Source organism: Podarcis vaucheri (assembly GCF_965113315.1).
Source record: "Podarcis vaucheri genome assembly, chromosome: 12".
Lineage (NCBI taxonomy): Eukaryota > Metazoa > Chordata > Lepidosauria > Squamata > Lacertidae > Podarcis > Podarcis vaucheri.
In genome coordinates this window covers 30,708,244-30,724,023 of record NC_138750.1, presented here as the reverse complement: position 1 = coordinate 30,724,023, position 15,780 = coordinate 30,708,244, and the positions used below count along the sequence as shown (strand labels likewise).

The following is a 15,780-nucleotide window of genomic DNA, read 5'->3' as shown; positions in this document are numbered from 1 at the left end:
GGTTTCTAAATTGAGGGTTGGATCTTATGATTCAGAACCACTTCCAGGGATTCTAGCTGATGAAGGACTCCTTTAACCCGTCAAATCGACGTGGGTATGTCGAAACACTGTTTAGGAAAGAGAGAGAAAATCCACTCCCCAATACGAAACACGTTTACTGGGAAGCGAAATGCAACTGATTTGGATGAGATTTATTCCCAAGTAAATTAGTTCAAGGGCTGAGATCTTCCCATTCCAATGTTGCTTCTTTTTAGCTGTCTGTCTGCTTTAAAGCACGTGATTTTTATGTAGTAGAAGCTCAGATTGGGGTGGGGGGGAGGATGCGACTGCTTAAAGTAACCTCTTTCTCGGCGTCTTTTAAATCCAATATTGATTATTCCCAAGCAAGGCAACACTTTCTGGATTCGCCGATCACGTGCTCAGTTGCTTCTAAAGTGGAAACAGGGTCTGCTGTTCAGAAGAGGGCGGGGGATGTGGAGGGGGGCAGCCTGTGCGAGTGATTTTAACCTGCTCCACCTTGAAGTGACCTGCCAAATGCACTTTCTTATTTTATAGACATCTGGGAATTCCATACATGCCTTAAACGCCAATTACACACCTTCTTCAAAGGACACGTGCTTTGATTTGCCAAGAACATTTAAAGTCGGCCGAAGTTTGAAAGAAAAAAGTAAAAAGCACTACTGCAAAGGAGAGAGGGGGAAAGAAAACGCATTTTTTTTAAAAAAATTAAAATGGTGGGGGATCCTGTACAATGTTCTCTGCCTGGAGAAAGGGGAAGCGGGGAGATTATGTTGTTTTGTGAACGAATCAATCCTGTTTGGGGCCGAAAGCTTCTAATTTTCCCGGGTCTTCCAGACTCTGGAGTGGGGCCTGACCTCATTTATTTCACTAAACCTAGAGGCTTTCTTTCTTTCTTTCTTTCTTTCTTTCTTTCTTTCTTTCTTTCTTTCTTTCTTTCTTCCGATGGCAATGCTTTAAGAAAATGGACCAAGGCTGCGATTCTATGCACGCTCCCTTGAGCAGCACGTGCATTAGGATTGCAACTCCATGCACAGTTACTCTGGAGTAAGCACTACTGAGCCGCAAACCGAGGCTTGGGATGCGCAGGTACCCTACCCGACTCCCTTTGCTCTATTACAGAAACAAAAGGTGTTACGCTAACTGCAAATGCAGAATCCCGAATCGGAATCGAAGCCAATAAAAGGGGAATAATAATAATAATAATAATCACAATAATCACAATAACCGCAAGAAGAAGGCGAGTCGCGATCACTTATTGCTATTACCCGTCCTTCAAAATGCACGCAACGATCGATATAAGGCTGAATCTGGAGGCGATGGGTCGTGCTGTTGTGTGGTGCAAAGACCCGTGGGGTGCTCATCGCCGATCTTTGGTGCTCAGTCTCATGGTCTAGGGTGGCTTTGTGGGATTCTCTTCCCAGGTCTCTCTGAGGTTCCTCCTCTCGACCTGAATCTGGTCTGTTGTACCAACTGGCACCCAGGAGTCCTTGGAAGGCTTTCAATGGAGCCTCCCCGCAGAGAAGTGCGCGGCGAGGAGGAATTAAGTGTCACGGATCCGCATCATGGATGGGGAGGGAGACTGCGGCCCCTCCAGCTTTTGCTGGATTCCGACTCCCATCAGCCCCAGTCGATAGGAGTTGGAGTCCTGTAGCAACCAGGAGAGTGGCCCCTGAAACGATTTTCCAGGCAGTACTAGAATGAGAGGGTTCTTTCCCACGAGTTTCTCACTGAACCCAAAGCCGCAGGAACAGCCTCAGTCAAGAGCTGAGATTTACAAGTCTCAGCAGCACCCCACAAATAAAACGTGAGCTATCCCCAAATCATACCTCTCTCTGGTCTGACTCAGGGTAAGGTGACTTTCAGGTTTACAACCTGAGTCTCAGTTTACAACCTCAGTCAAGCACACAGGGGCGGCGTAAGCATATATATGTGTTAAAAGCACCCCCCCCAAGGATCCTGGGCACTGGAATTTGTTAAGGGTGCTGCAAATTACAGTGCTGCGATGGGCAAACTACAGTTGCCAGGATTCCTGGGGAGTACGCTTTATATGTGCTTTTAATGTATGGTGTGCTACACAGCCACGGTAATCATATTTATATTGACTAGGAAAGTAGGTCTCCTTGCTTAAATATTGAACACATATTACTTCGAAATATGTTTCCTTGACTGCCCTGGGATTTTCTTTCCGACACTCCAGCTGCGATCCCCACCCCGATTGCTGTACCAGGGGGCTTCTACGCATGTAGTTCCTCAAAAGTAAGTATGGCATTTAGTGGGATTTACTCTCCAGTAAGTGTACTTACAAGGGACGCGGGTTGCCCTGTGGGTTGCAGATCAGAAGGTCGACGGGGTGACATCCCGTTATTGGTCCCAGCTCCTGCCAACCTAGCAGTTCGAAAGCACGTAGTGCAAGTAGATAAATAGGTACCGCTCAGGCGGGAAGGTAAATGGCGTTTCCTGCTGCTCTGGTTCGCTAGAAGTGGCTTAGTCATGCTGGCCACATGACCCGAAAGCTGTACGCCGGCTCCCTCGGCAAGTAAAGCGAGATGAGCACCGCAATCCCAGAGTCCTCTGCGACTTGACCTAATGGTCAGGGGTCCCTTTACCTTTTAAGTGTACCCTAAGATGAATCCTGGTGAATAATAGGACACTTTTGAGTTAACTCAATATTGCATAATTCATGTAAACCGCTTAGAGGTTATGAGGATTGTGTGGTATATAAATCCGGTTAAATAAATATAATATAATATAATATAAATTGATGAGGGTTGTTTCCCCCCCCCCCCCAGGGCCCTAATATTTGCATGCTAACGGATTGCATCGTTTGATATAACGTAATTGCTTCGGTTTGGGTGTTTTAGGTAGGGTCTCCTGCCGCTCATCATATACCCGATTACATTCTTAAGATCCAAAACGTGACTTCTCGAAACATTAGGATTTATAAACCTAGATACCCGCATAAACCAAAACCCACCCACTTATTTACTCAGAATATTCCATCCATTTCCTGAACCTGTTCCCAAGCAGGGCTGCGGTCCAGCACCCCTTTACTTCGAGGTAAGCTCTACTCCACGATTATGCCATTATGAATTTGTCACTGCTCCACAAGACTCTTAACTGTTTGTGTTGCAACAGACGAATACAACCCCTCTGGAAATGAAAATTAAGGGTACCCCAGTGGACCTGGCCCTCCAGACTGGTTTGTGTGGGGGTGTGTATTCTGCAACGTGCCATCGTTGACACAATAATACTGAATTACTGGTGGAGTTCCACTGGTCCATCCACACAGTATTCCGGTCTATTCGTTGTTCTGCAGTGTCTTCCCAACTTTACAGCATTAGCGCGGTCTGCAGGGACGCTCTTCCGCTATAGCTCAACAAAAGAGGCACACAAACTCGGAATATTTGGGGCATAAAAAGTTACGAGACATGCACCAATTGGAAACGCGGCATGCATACCCTGAAACGTTTGCAGGAGCAAAAAGTATTGAAAACACGACCACCGTGATAAGTACTAACGATAAGGGTAGTGAAAAGACATCTGCAGGGGCCCCGTGTCTTTAAAGTATCTGTGCACCCTTACATTCGAGTAAGCCCTGCTGATCTCAAGGAGGCTGACTTCTGAGTAGACCTGCCTAGGATCGTCCTTTAAAACAGCAGTCCTCGCAGCCCTTTACTTTGCAGCAAGCCCCATGGAAACCAGAAGGGCTTACTCGCGTGTAAGCATGCCCAGGACAGCGCCACCCAAACCGCCCAGCCCAAAGCCCCGTCACTGCATGGGACGAAGTTAAGACTTAGGCACAAACACTACCACCAACGCCACCCAAATACACGCGCCTTTTCATTGGATCTGCTTGGATTTCCCTAACATTTGTTGTTTCCCCGCACATTTAAGTTTGTTTTTCATCTCCCCTCGCCCCTCAAAAAACAAAAACAAAAAAACTTTTTTAAAAAAAGATTACTGATGCAGGGAAAAACCGCCTGACATCATGAGAGCGGGGACAAACGCTCACTTTGAAGGATTCCTGGGCAGGACTTCAAGTGAAATCGTATGCCTGAGAAGAATTTGATACTGGACTAGAGAAAATAACTAGATCGGCGTTTGCCAAACCGTGGAATGTGCAAGAAGGCTCCGCGGGCGCTCTCTCTCGCTCTCTCTCCAGCGCGCGCGAGGGCCAAGTTGCAGCAAAAGGTTGCTTTGCTTCTAGGGCAGTAGCAACAGCCCCAACGCCGCACACTCCATTCCCTGCACCAGGCCACGGGCAGCCGGAGCCCCCTCGCTCTCTCCCCCTTTGACTGGCAAAAAGAAAAGAAAAGAAAAAGTCCCAGGAGCCTTTGCAAAATTAAAGGGGAGGTATGCGTGTGTGAAGTGGGTTGCTGGGGGGGGGGTATCCCAGAATTCATTTGTCTTCTTCCAGGTTTCTGAGTGGTCCAAGTCCTCTCGCCAGTCATCAGAGCCCTGTTTCGCAAGAGGATGAACACCATGACAACCAAACATGGCCGGCTTCCTTATGGGGAAGCAGATCAGTGGGTGAGGAACGTACAAGGCTTGGGGGGCGGGGAGGGGGGAGAGAGAAGTCAGAAAAGTTTGGCTGCTCCAAATGCAGCATTGACTCTCCCCACCAATTGTCAGCGAGTTTCTCAATGCTCAGAAAACTATAGCCATCCTTGTTTTTTTATGTTACACACAGAGAGATCTATCTATCTATCATCTGTCTATCATCTATGGATCACCTTTCCTCCAATTTATCCTCACAATAACCCTGCAAGGTAGGTGAAACTGAGAGACAGTGGCTAGCCCTAAGTCACCCGGTGGCCATCACCATTGAGGGGGGCAGCGGTGCCAGCTTGAATAAAAAAATGGGGGCAGGGGAGAGGTAAGCCCCGCCTCACATAATCACAAGACAGGGAGCGCACACACCGTTGCTCATCAACTTTGAGGAGGTCAGAGCCCTCAAATATTTTATGTGGGGTGGGGTGGGCGAAGGGACCTCGGCACCTAGGAGTTGGCTCCTGTGGGGTGCGAACTTGAACCTGGTCTCTCAGGTACAGCAGTCTGCACCGGTCCCCCAAATACCCAAAGCAGGTGGCGAGCTGGAGAATGCGAGAATCCATCCTATGGCTCTTTCGTATACCAAGCGAACGCCTTCCTGCTTGAGCTAATCCCACAATGTCCTAAATCCCAAACATTTCCCTAAAGGGCCATCTCGACTGAGACGGCAGCATCCTCTCCCTCCCTCCCAGGGGTGCCAACTTGAATAAAATATAATCAATCACAAGACTCGGCGTATGCACACCATCTGAATGGCAATGGCCATCAACTTTGAGGGGAACATGGCCCCCTCAAATATTTTACTGGGGGGGCTGAGGGGACCTTGGCGCCCAGGAGTTGGCTCCTATGCTCCTCCCCTCTCTGAAAGGAACAAGGGGTGAAATAAAAGAACCGGATATCTACAAATCTATGATCCTTTACTAAGGAAGGATACCAATACCACCAGCCAGCCAGCGTAAAGAGAGTGGAAGAGAAAGGTGCCTCTGGCCCCTTTTCAGAAAGGGGAGGGAGGACGGTGGCCTGTTGGACTTCATCTCCCATCAGTCCCAGCCATCGTGGCCAATGGTCAGGGGTGATTGGAGCTGGAGTCCAAACAATATTCTGGAAGGTCACCAGTTCTCCACTCTTTGCCCTAGTTGGAAACCCTCTCCAGGCGTGACGGACGTTCTCCCCACCCTCCAGCACAACGAATAACATCTCAAGGCTCCCATCCTAGTGAAAGTCGCCTGTATTTTCAAGCACGCCCAATGAAACCGAAGCAGGCACCCGGACGCCTTTTACCTGGAAGCGAATCCCACTGGTGTTTGCCCTCACTTCCGCACAGAAGTATGCAAAGAATGACATCGGATCTCCTTTCAGCGCCAGAGCCTAAGGCAGCCTTTAGAAAAGAGAGTACTTGGAAATCAGTTCCGCGGGAAATCAGCAGGCCTTACTTCCGAGTAAGCATTGTCCAGTTCTGGCTGTAAGGCTGAGATAATTCTGTGCATCTTTATTTGGTTCAAAAGGGGCTCAGCTCCTCAGGAAGTGCATTTTAGCCTTGGAGCCCTAAACAGCCATCCTGAACATACTTTCTTAGAAGAAAGTTAGGCTGAAAAAAACAGGAAGGCGTGTAGGCCTAAACGTTTGCTCAGAAGTACGTCCCACTGGATTCAAAAAGGGTTAGTCCCATGTGTGGGGACCCAAGATACAGTACTAAGCAGCGTGATCCTGTGCACATTGACCCCCACTGAATCCAAGGGGAAGACTTACTCCTCGCAAGTGCCTGCAGTCCGAGGAACCGAACTGAAACCAATTCCTCTCGGAGTAGATGAATGAATTCGAATTTCACGAGTAGGGCGTGAGCGTCAGATTTACATGGAGATCCATAGATTTAGAAACAGGCTTCCAGAAAAACCAATGGCAACTACCGCACACCATCTCCACCGATAAATGCCAATCCGAGACAACTTTTGGGATCAAGTCCATTCAAGAGGGAGACTAGACAAAGGTTTTTGTAGCTTACCTTTTTTCAACAGCACAGACCATGCTCTGATTCTTGCTCTCTGCTTTCTAGCTCTCCTCGAGATCGGAACTGCCCCCCCCCCAAGATCTTCTGCAATCTCAGGCCACTTCATTTGGGGAAATCCGGTCGATTTCAAAGCTTGCTGGGCGACACTGCCGAGAGTACCCTTCCTCCTTCTGACGGGGGTGGGGTGGGGAGGTGGACCTCCGCAAGCCTCAAATCCAGTTTTGTCAAAGTCCTGGCTAATCCCCTTAAACACAAATAAACTCTGCCGTTTATCTATCTATTTATTTTAAAAATTCTGTCAACAGCGCTCACCGGCCCCCGACACGGCCGATGGTGAGAACCGTGAGGAGCTGGGGAAGGCGGCGAGAGGTGGCCTAAGGATGGCCAGGGAAAGGTAAACAAGGCATCCGGAAACGTCAACCCGAACCTGAGCAAAACAAACATGGATGGTTGGGATGAGGGGGACCAGCCCGGCTTATTTATACGACCAGAGTAATCAGACATGGTTAAGGCAGAGCAAACTGGCATCTGCTACCTCCCAGATGCTTCCATTTCAACACAAATGCGGTTCAAGGACCGCTTTGCATGGCAGGCAGCTCGCTTCCTCTAGTGTAAACCCGCGCGGATCTGAACCGTAGGCCGGCGTCAGAAGGCGCTTTGGATCCGAATAGTTTTGGGGCGGGGGAGGCGGGAGAGATGTGCTGCCGGATCTTATTGCACGTTTACACGAAAGGAAGCCCAGTTGCCTCTGGCTTGAGAAATGCTAGAGGGGCCAACTCGGGAGTCGACGTTCGCAACGGGCTTCTATCTAATGGGCACCGCGGGGAGGATCGCGTCGCACCCAACCGTGTCAGTTAGATCCGGAGTGTCTCTACTTCGGCTTATATAAAGTGGAATGAAGGGGCTGGGGGGGCGTCACTTGGGAAGGGATAAGGCGAGCCCAGGGGTTGCCCGACGTGCCATTTGTTCGCCTGGTGTGAAACAACAACATAAAAACTGATCCTTAAAAAAAAGAAAAGCAGTGAAATAGGAGACCTTGGTTTTCCCTACTCCTGGAGTAAGCCGCTCGCCTCCGAGCCACCGTTTTGATCACCGCTGGGCTGTTGCTATAGCGGGACACGCTGCTTGGAAGCAAAGCTCCCTCCAAATGAATGGGGGCTTCTTTGCTTGCAAGGCGTTGAGTTGGACGGTTTTTTTCCTGCATGGACATTCGTCGTCGAGTTCCTTCTGCGGCAGTACCGTCTATTTGTCTGGTCGATGGCAACAAAACAATAGGTGGGGTAAGGGGACACACACACACACAGTCTGAAGACCTCAAGTCTGAGGCTCAAACTTTCGGTCATCTATCTGCAACGCCGCGCACGTCAAGGGTTCGCCACTTCTCATTGGAAAGCCAGCGTGCCTGATCCGTGCCTGATCCGAGGAAGTCAGTCCCAGCAAAATCAATGCGATCTCTCCCCCCCCCCCCGCCTTACTTTCGAACACACGTTTCTGGAGGCAGGTGTGAAAAACCACCACCCACTCCCTGCTCCCGACTTAATTCGTTACAAAAACAAAACTCTGGATGCATTTGGATTATGGATGGGCTTCAATCAACCTCCACTCGGCCCCAAACCCTCAACAAACACAAATAGCTACGCGACCGCTGGGCACCTTTATCTGCCCGCCCGAGATAACACAGCGGTGGAGAAATTACATGCAGACCAATGGGTGGTTCTTAATTTAGATCGAAGGAGGATGGTGGTGATGATGATGATGATAATAATAATAATAATAATAATAATAATAATAATAATAATAATAGTAACAATACACTACACTTTACCATTATAAAATTCGCTATTTTGATTAAAAGGGGGAGAGAATCCGAAGTCCTGCAAAACCTTCAAGCAGAATCATAAAGCTGTCTCGATAATTAACACTCATGTGTCTGTCAGTAGCTAGTTTATTTGCGTTTTTCTCTCGTTTGTTTATATTCCCTCCCCCCCTCTCTCTGACCCTGGCCCCTTACTCTCCTGGGTAATTTCAGATCTACGCGATCGAGCATTATTTACCTTCAATTTCAAGCCCGCTTTCCTCCGTACAGACCAAACTTTAAAATTCTTTTAACATTTCAATTTATTTATTGCAGGAAAAAAATATACAATGATATTTACAAAACAATCATAAAAATAGGAATGCATTTAGACACCGGATCTATTTGCATTTTTTTTAACATGGGTCATCAATAAATAAATAGAATGTTTCATTTTTTTTCCTCTCGCTCTCCCCCCACCCCATTTTCCCCTCCTGTTTTTCTTGCAGGAAAAATAAAATATAAATGAAAGAGGAGCAGGATATAAGAGTTTTGGAGCCCATAATGCATAGCTACCCTAAACATATTTTCTTAAAAAATATTTTTTCCTTTCTCACTCGTTCTAAACGGGTTTTTTTTCCGGGTTTCTCTGTCATTAGATCTGTTCCAAAAAGAGAGCGAGGGGAATGGGGGGAGTCCACAGTAACGTATTTCCTTTCATGAGTGGCTCATAAACTCTCTTGGGAATGCATGCATGCAAGAACAAAAAAAAAAAGGAAGTAAAGAGGAAAAAAAAGTTAAATTCCAACATTCTTCGTCAAAATAGAAAAATAAAAATAAAACCGGTTCAGATTTTTGATCAGAATGCAGAGATGTCTGGTAGGGCCCTTTGGCCGCCTCTGGATCAGCCGCCTCACCATCCGAGCCCCCCCGCCCCCCGGGTCTCTCGCCTCTCCTGGTCTCCCAACGCCCTGCTCCTTGCAACATGGGCCAAGAACGCCGCTCAATTTCCAAGAAAATCCTTGGCGTTATATATTGTCTTTGAGGGAACAAAGGGGGGGAGAGAAAAACAAAGGAGGGGAGCCGAGTCCAAGTGCAGAGTCTCTCTCTAGATTGTCCGTTTTCTCTCCTTCTTTGGGAACAAATGTCATCTGCAAAAACCCAGAGACAGAAAGAGAAAGAGAAGAAGGGAATGTTGGTTACTGGAAATGGTAAATGAAATATATTGCGCACATATATTAAAAGAAAGAGGCATATTTTTAAATTAATTTTAAAATTGAAACACCTCCTTCTCTAGTTTCTGTTACTTTCTATCTCTGTACATGTACATTGTTTATATATGTATATATTTTGGTTCACCGCCCTGGTTGAGTACGATTGAAGGGCGGCTTAAAAATACGCGGCGTCACAATTCCAGTAAATAACACCGCTGCAAATGTTTGATTCTAGCCTGCTCTACACAATGTGCTTCTGTGTGTCCACGGGAGTTGGGGGGAAGGAGGAATTAAAGCACAAAGGAAGGACGGGGGAGGGCCCTGCTGGAGAGGCATGAAATTAGGAAACGCGCAGAGGGGAGTGTTACGGATATCTAGGCGAATCTAGTGCATGGGGGGGGGACCGCTTCCCCCTGGTGCTCTTAAACTCAGCTACTTGGAAGCAGGTCCCCTCAGAAGGAAGCCTGTTCAGCAACCCGAGGTGGATCCTTTCCCAGTCGCTTCAAGGAATCATAGTTACAATAATGGTTCATGAGTTGTCCCTACCTAATTTCCCTGGGTGCGCTGTAAGTACTGCTAGGAGACTGAGGCACAACTTTAAAACAAAACAAATATTTTTTTTTGGGGGGGAGGGGAAGCAGAGGCTGGTCGTGCCCATCCGGAGAGAGGCGGTAGGAGGCTGGCGGGCAGGCTGCCGATTGCGGTTCGATTGCACGCTGCGATCCCCGTGACAGTTAAGCTGCTTTGTTGAACCTGACCAGGTAGGCGCTCTGGCCTGGGCCCTCAACCTCCGGCCTAGCTCAGCAGTCGCCTGATGCTACTGGAGGAGAAAATGCTGGGCGGCCCTTGGCTTCACGTAATGCTCCAATCCCGATCATGTTTACTTGGAAGCAAACCCCCAAACGCCTTCAAAGGGGAGCTGTGGTGGCGAGGAACCCTGGCTGCCCGGATAGTCTCATTTGCACCCCAATTCATCCCCGCTGCTGAGCCGAAGGGACTTTTTGCTCCGGGGGAAGCGTGTACAGTATAGGATTGCAGCTATGCATCACCCGGGTGCTGCGCGTGTTTTCCCTGGGGAATGTCATATGCAGCTCAGAGTAGGGTCCGTCTTTAAGTCCGTCTGCACAAGACAAGACCTTAAGCTGCGCTCCTGGGTGGGTCGGACTTCCCAGTAAACATGAATGGGATCGGGAGTTGCGGTGCTTCCTTTTCTCCCAAAGTCCCACGCCACCCTAAGCGTTTCCTGAAGATTCCACGGACAGGAACGTGTAGAACATTCCCACGTGCCTGTCCTCCTCAAAGCAAGCAAGGCCGCAAGCCAGGAGACTTACTGCCTCCTTCCATATATTTACTCGGAAGTCAGTTAATGGAGCTGCAGCCCCAATAGGGGAGACTCTGCGACCATCTCTCGGGCCAGGCTCCCCCTTGAACATCTCATTATACTCCGCCACATTTTGTTAGAAGACTCAGGTTGCCTACACGCCACTCATTTCAAATTCATGACTTCGCCCAAAGAACCCCGGAAACTGTAGTTCCTTAAGGGCGCTGGGAATTGCAGCTCTGTGAGAGGTTAAAAACTACAAACGTTTGTGAGCCGAGTGTCTCTTCGAGTTCTCCCGCAGCTTTACATGGCTGAGTAACCCTCAGCAGAGTAAGGCTCCATCCCAGCACCATTTCGATCAGTATTGATATGTACTATTGATAAAGGTTCGAATTAAGGCTTCAAATCCATTTAGTTTCCAAGAAAGCAGATTTAACAGCGCGATCCTATCCATGCTTGCTCCTTAGGTTTTCTCCCTAGGTGTTGTGTGCAGAGGATAGCAGCATCAGGATGGAGGAACAAATGCACTCGAGATTCTTCCATGGTGGTGCCACCACCGGTCTCTAGGCTGGGACAAGTCAATGCTTGGCTACCAGCTCGACCGGACTCCGTGAGACCTACCTCCGAGTAAACATGCACAGGAGCCGCCTGCTGACCTAAGCATATTAATTTGGCAGCAAGGACTGACTGGTTTCCGTGGGACTTACTCGTGGAAAGAGGCTGCAACAGTCAGTCATAAGAAGGACCTGTTTGATTATGGGGGCTCATTGATCTTCTTAAAAAATGAAGCGGCGTGCGCTGACTCTGAGGCTCTAACCCAACATAGAAGGCTTTGCAAACCTTAAATAAGAAGTCACCACTACGCCCAAACCCGTTTAGTTGCGTAATTTGAGAGATCATCCAACTTGCCTAAGAATCCCAGCGAGAATCAGTCAACGTCCCATCAGACCTTCGGGACCCCGATGCCACAGGCATACAGGAATTTTTTTCGCGAGAAAAGGAAAAGGCGCATTTAAAACTCCCCACAACCCGCGATCTGCTTCCAACAGCCCTTGCCTTGGGAAGGAGCTCCCTCGGAATCAACGCATTTGGAAAGTCCGCAAAAATTTTTGGGTGGGGCTAACTAAACAAAACATTAAACTTAACGCCACAGCCACGGTCCAACGCAGGGCACATGCTCTTTAAAGGAGACGCTTCTGTGGACTGCGTGTTATTTCTGGCCGGCTCCACGGCCAGCTAACCAACCTGGAAGTCAAGAGAGGACCTCCGCAAGAAAGCGTGTGTCGAGGATCTAGCGGTGGGTGTGTGGGTCGGCGTTAGGAAATGCGATTCCCTTCCTACTCAATAATTTACTTCTTCCTTTTCAAGCCGAAGTGGCCTCCAAGGAAGCTTTCTTGGGATGGGATCACCCGGATCTCCCCCGAAGTGGAGGGCGACTCGAATACAGTAAATGCCGAAGTGGGAGCTTTTCTGCTTTGGGTTGGCGAATCCAGCGAGTTCGCTGATTGTTTGCGAGCGGGGTGTCTGCGTGCATGGAGGGGTGTCTAGCAATTGGGATTTTAAATAAAGGCTTTCCCCTTTTCCTGATTTTTGGCCGAATTCCCTTCTCAGGCTGCAAGCCTGCAGTCCCGTTTCAACCTTGCCCCACCACCAAGGAATTTGGATCGGGTAGAGAGGATCCGGGGTTCACCCCGGTAGGACACGTGTTCAGAAGGGGAGGGAGATGGATGTCTTAACAATACACTTCAGGGGTGGACCCCGCTCTCTGCCATCCAAGGCGACTTGCTACCCTCGCTTTTTCGCTTGCTCCTATTGGTCTAGCCTGACTTTCCTTCATCCCGCACGCGGAAATCCATCCCGCTTAAGCCGTGCTGCTAAGGCCTACGCGCGCTGCTTTGGAAAGGCAGCCTTCCATCTTTGAAAGCTGGGGGAAGGCAGGGCGTGTTAGTCGAATGCTTTTTTTCCACCCCAGAAAAAAAAGTTAGTCCGCTCTGGAGTCCAGAGGGACTTACTCAGGAGGATGCGGGAAGTTAAGGAGGCGTCAGAGTGGCGGGCGAGCCTCAGCATCTCCGAAACCGGGAGGGAGCGTCCTAGAGGCCCTCTTTCTCCCGTCTCCAAGAAAGAGAGAGAGAGAGAGAGGCTCTCTCCCTATGGATCTTTGCAAGTACCAGCGGTCTTGTACGGAATCTTAACTAGCACTGAAGTGAGGATTCAAAGGGACTGGGGGATAACTCTCTCTTTCTCAAGCAAAGGATCGAGAGGAGGGGAGAGAGGTTGTGAGACAAGAGTGCTTCCTCACAAGGAAGCCTAGCCCAGCTTGGCCTGCAGGCAAAAGGCCCCGATTTTCCAGGGAACTTGGCCGCTCCACCCGGATGCAAGTCCGGGGTCCCGAGATCGTGCGCAAAGCGAGTTCCTTTCGCAGTCTAGGCGCGGCTGCAGTCCAGCTGCGCCCGCCCGTCTCAGAGGGATTCCTCGAGAGTCAGGCTGCTCCAGCAGGCCCACGGCGAAGGCCAAGTCTGAGCGCGGGCTCACTCCTCCTTCCCAGATCCCAGATCTCTCTCTCTCTCCTGCCCGTCCCGTCGCGTCCCTTTCCCGCTTACCTCGGTCTCCGGCCGGGCCAGTCGGCGCGGGAGGCTAGTGAGAGGCAGACATGGACCAGGCTCCCTCCATGCGCCAGACGGAGAAGGCGTAGCTGAGGCGCTCGTGGGCCACATAGCTGCAGCTGGCCATCTTGGAGTCGAGCTCGTCGCTCTGCAGGACCTGGTAGAGGAAGTCGATGTAGCGCGCGGCCAGCTTGAGCGTCTGGATCTTGCTCAGCTTGTCCGACGGCAGCGTCGGGATGATCTTGCGCAGCGCCGCGAACGCTTCGTTCAGCGACTGCGTGCGCTGCCGCTCGCGCACGTTGGCCATCACCCGCTGCGTCTGGAGCTCCTCGTAAGATTGCGGGCTGCCCCCTCCGCTGCTGCTCCCGCCTCCGCCGCCTCCGCTGCTCCCGCCGCCGCCTCCGCCGGATTTCTTGCCCCGCTTGCCTTGCGCCGGGCTGCACGGCTCCTCGGTCGCCGAACCGATCCCCCCGCCGGCTCCTCCTCCTGCGCCTCCGCCTCCTCCGCCGACCCCGGCGGCGCTCCTTCGGCTCGATCGCCTCTTGCGTCCCCCTCGCTTGCCGGAGCCCTGAAGCTGCTGCTGCTGCCGGTCGGGCTCCTCCTCGCTGTTGCTCAGGCTGTCGTCGGCGGGCGAGACTGGAGAGTTCGACTCGTCCTGCTGCATCATCTCGGGGGCCAACCCGCAGCGCGCTGAGCAGCCCTTTTTAGGGGGCGAGGGAGGAGGGGAGAGGAGAGGGGGGAGGAGGAGAGGGTGCCTAGCCAGCCAGCTCCCCCTGGCTGGATCCTGGGCCTGCGGAAGAAAAGGAGGAGGAGGAGGAGGACCAGGGTGTGGGTGGGTGGGGGCTTGGGGGAGGGCCTCAGTTGGGTGGGTGGGGGGAGGCCATCGGGAGCCGGGGGGAAGAAGAGAAAGAGTGAGAGAGAAAGAGAAAGAGAGGACGACGAGGACGGTGGAAATCTCCCTGGCGGTGTCAGCTCCCCTCCCGATGGCTCCTTGGAGCTGGCTGGGAGTTGGGCGAAAGTTGCAGCCAGGGACGCTCTTATAGCTCCTGCTGGCGGAAAGTTCGGGGGCAGCGGTGTCATTGGCTTGACGTGGAGAGGAGGGACTTTGCCGAGGTTGAGAGGAAAGTTTCCGCTTCCCCCCCGCACCTTCCCCTCCCAAACGGTTCCCAGACCGTTAGCCAGAGATCGAGTGGAGGAGCCCCCGCTTCCAAAACCCCCGGGTTCCCCTCGTTTGAAGTAGGTCGCGGAGCAGATTGCTCTCCGCCTTTCGGAAAAAGAGCTTTTGTTAAATATAGCAAAAGAGAACCCCGATTCCCCCTCTGACGGCCTCCTAAGCTCAGCAAGCCGTTTCCTTCCGAGATTGCGCTTTTAAACACACTCCCTCAGCAAAGCCAGGTTGTTGTTTTTTGCTCAGATCAAAATCAATACCTTCGCATCCCACCCCATTTCCTTGAAAGCAGGGCCCGTTGGCTTCCATAGGCTTGGCTTCCGAGACCCTCATTCGCATGTATGATCTAGGATCGCATGCAGGTCTAGGATCGCTGAAGCCATTGGTTCGCAACTGCAATGAGCCTTCGAGATCAATGGGTTGGGGATCAAATTGTGATCGCGGAGTGGGGAAGGATCCCCGCAACAATCCAGCTAAAGCAAATCGCCACCAGTCTCCTTTTCCGCTCCTATCCCCAACGCATTTCCTTGGAAGGGCTGCGATCCTAAAGGTAGGCGCAAGTTCTGGAAGTTAATCCCTGTGAAGAATCCACGGGACTTCCTTCCGGGTGAAGATGGCTAAGAGGAGGACCGGAGACCTGCAGAGCTTGCGGATTCAAATTTTAAACCGGCTCCCAATCCGCAGTGCTTCTTACTTAAGCCTCTAATCCAGTTTCGCTCCGCAGTGCAATTAGCGTGTGAACTCAGCTGCCAGCCCCCCACCGCTTTAGCGGGGAAGTGAAACCCTCAGATCATCAAGGGGCGACCTTGCATTCCAGTAGTCCGGCTTAAGGGCTCTGGGGATCGCTCCGGGAGGACGGCGGCTGTAGTATGGTATGGTAGTTCGGGGAACTTGATCGCTTTGCGCCTCGCTCGGCGGTTTCCCCTCCTTAGCTGCGGCTTTTCGAGGCGAGGAGGTGAAATTGACAAGCGACCTGGAGAGGCTCCCTTTTCCTTAAGCGCTTCTGCGCCCGCTCAGCGCAGCCCGCCCAGGCAAAACATCTCTCTGCTTCTCGGGCAGTGGGTCAGCAAGCCGGGTGATGTCACTCGCGGGGGAAAGA

The 15,780-nt window shown here is 50.9% G+C and overlaps 1 protein-coding gene across 1 annotated transcript; it reads right to left on the bottom strand.

Moving 5' to 3' along the window:
• Positions 1 to 8,680: 8,680 nt before the first annotated feature.
• On the bottom strand, positions 8,681 to 14,615 carry TWIST1 (twist family bHLH transcription factor 1). The gene is made up of 2 exons (XM_082193256.1): positions 13,511 to 14,615; positions 8,681 to 9,526 (listed from the first exon to the last, which is right to left on the bottom strand). The coding sequence occupies exon 1, from the start codon at positions 14,178 to 14,180 to the stop codon at positions 13,545 to 13,547; it is 636 nt and encodes a 211-aa protein (XP_082049382.1). The 5' UTR covers positions 14,181 to 14,615; the 3' UTR covers positions 8,681 to 9,526; positions 13,511 to 13,544.
• Positions 14,616 to 15,780: the final 1,165 nt, after the last annotated feature.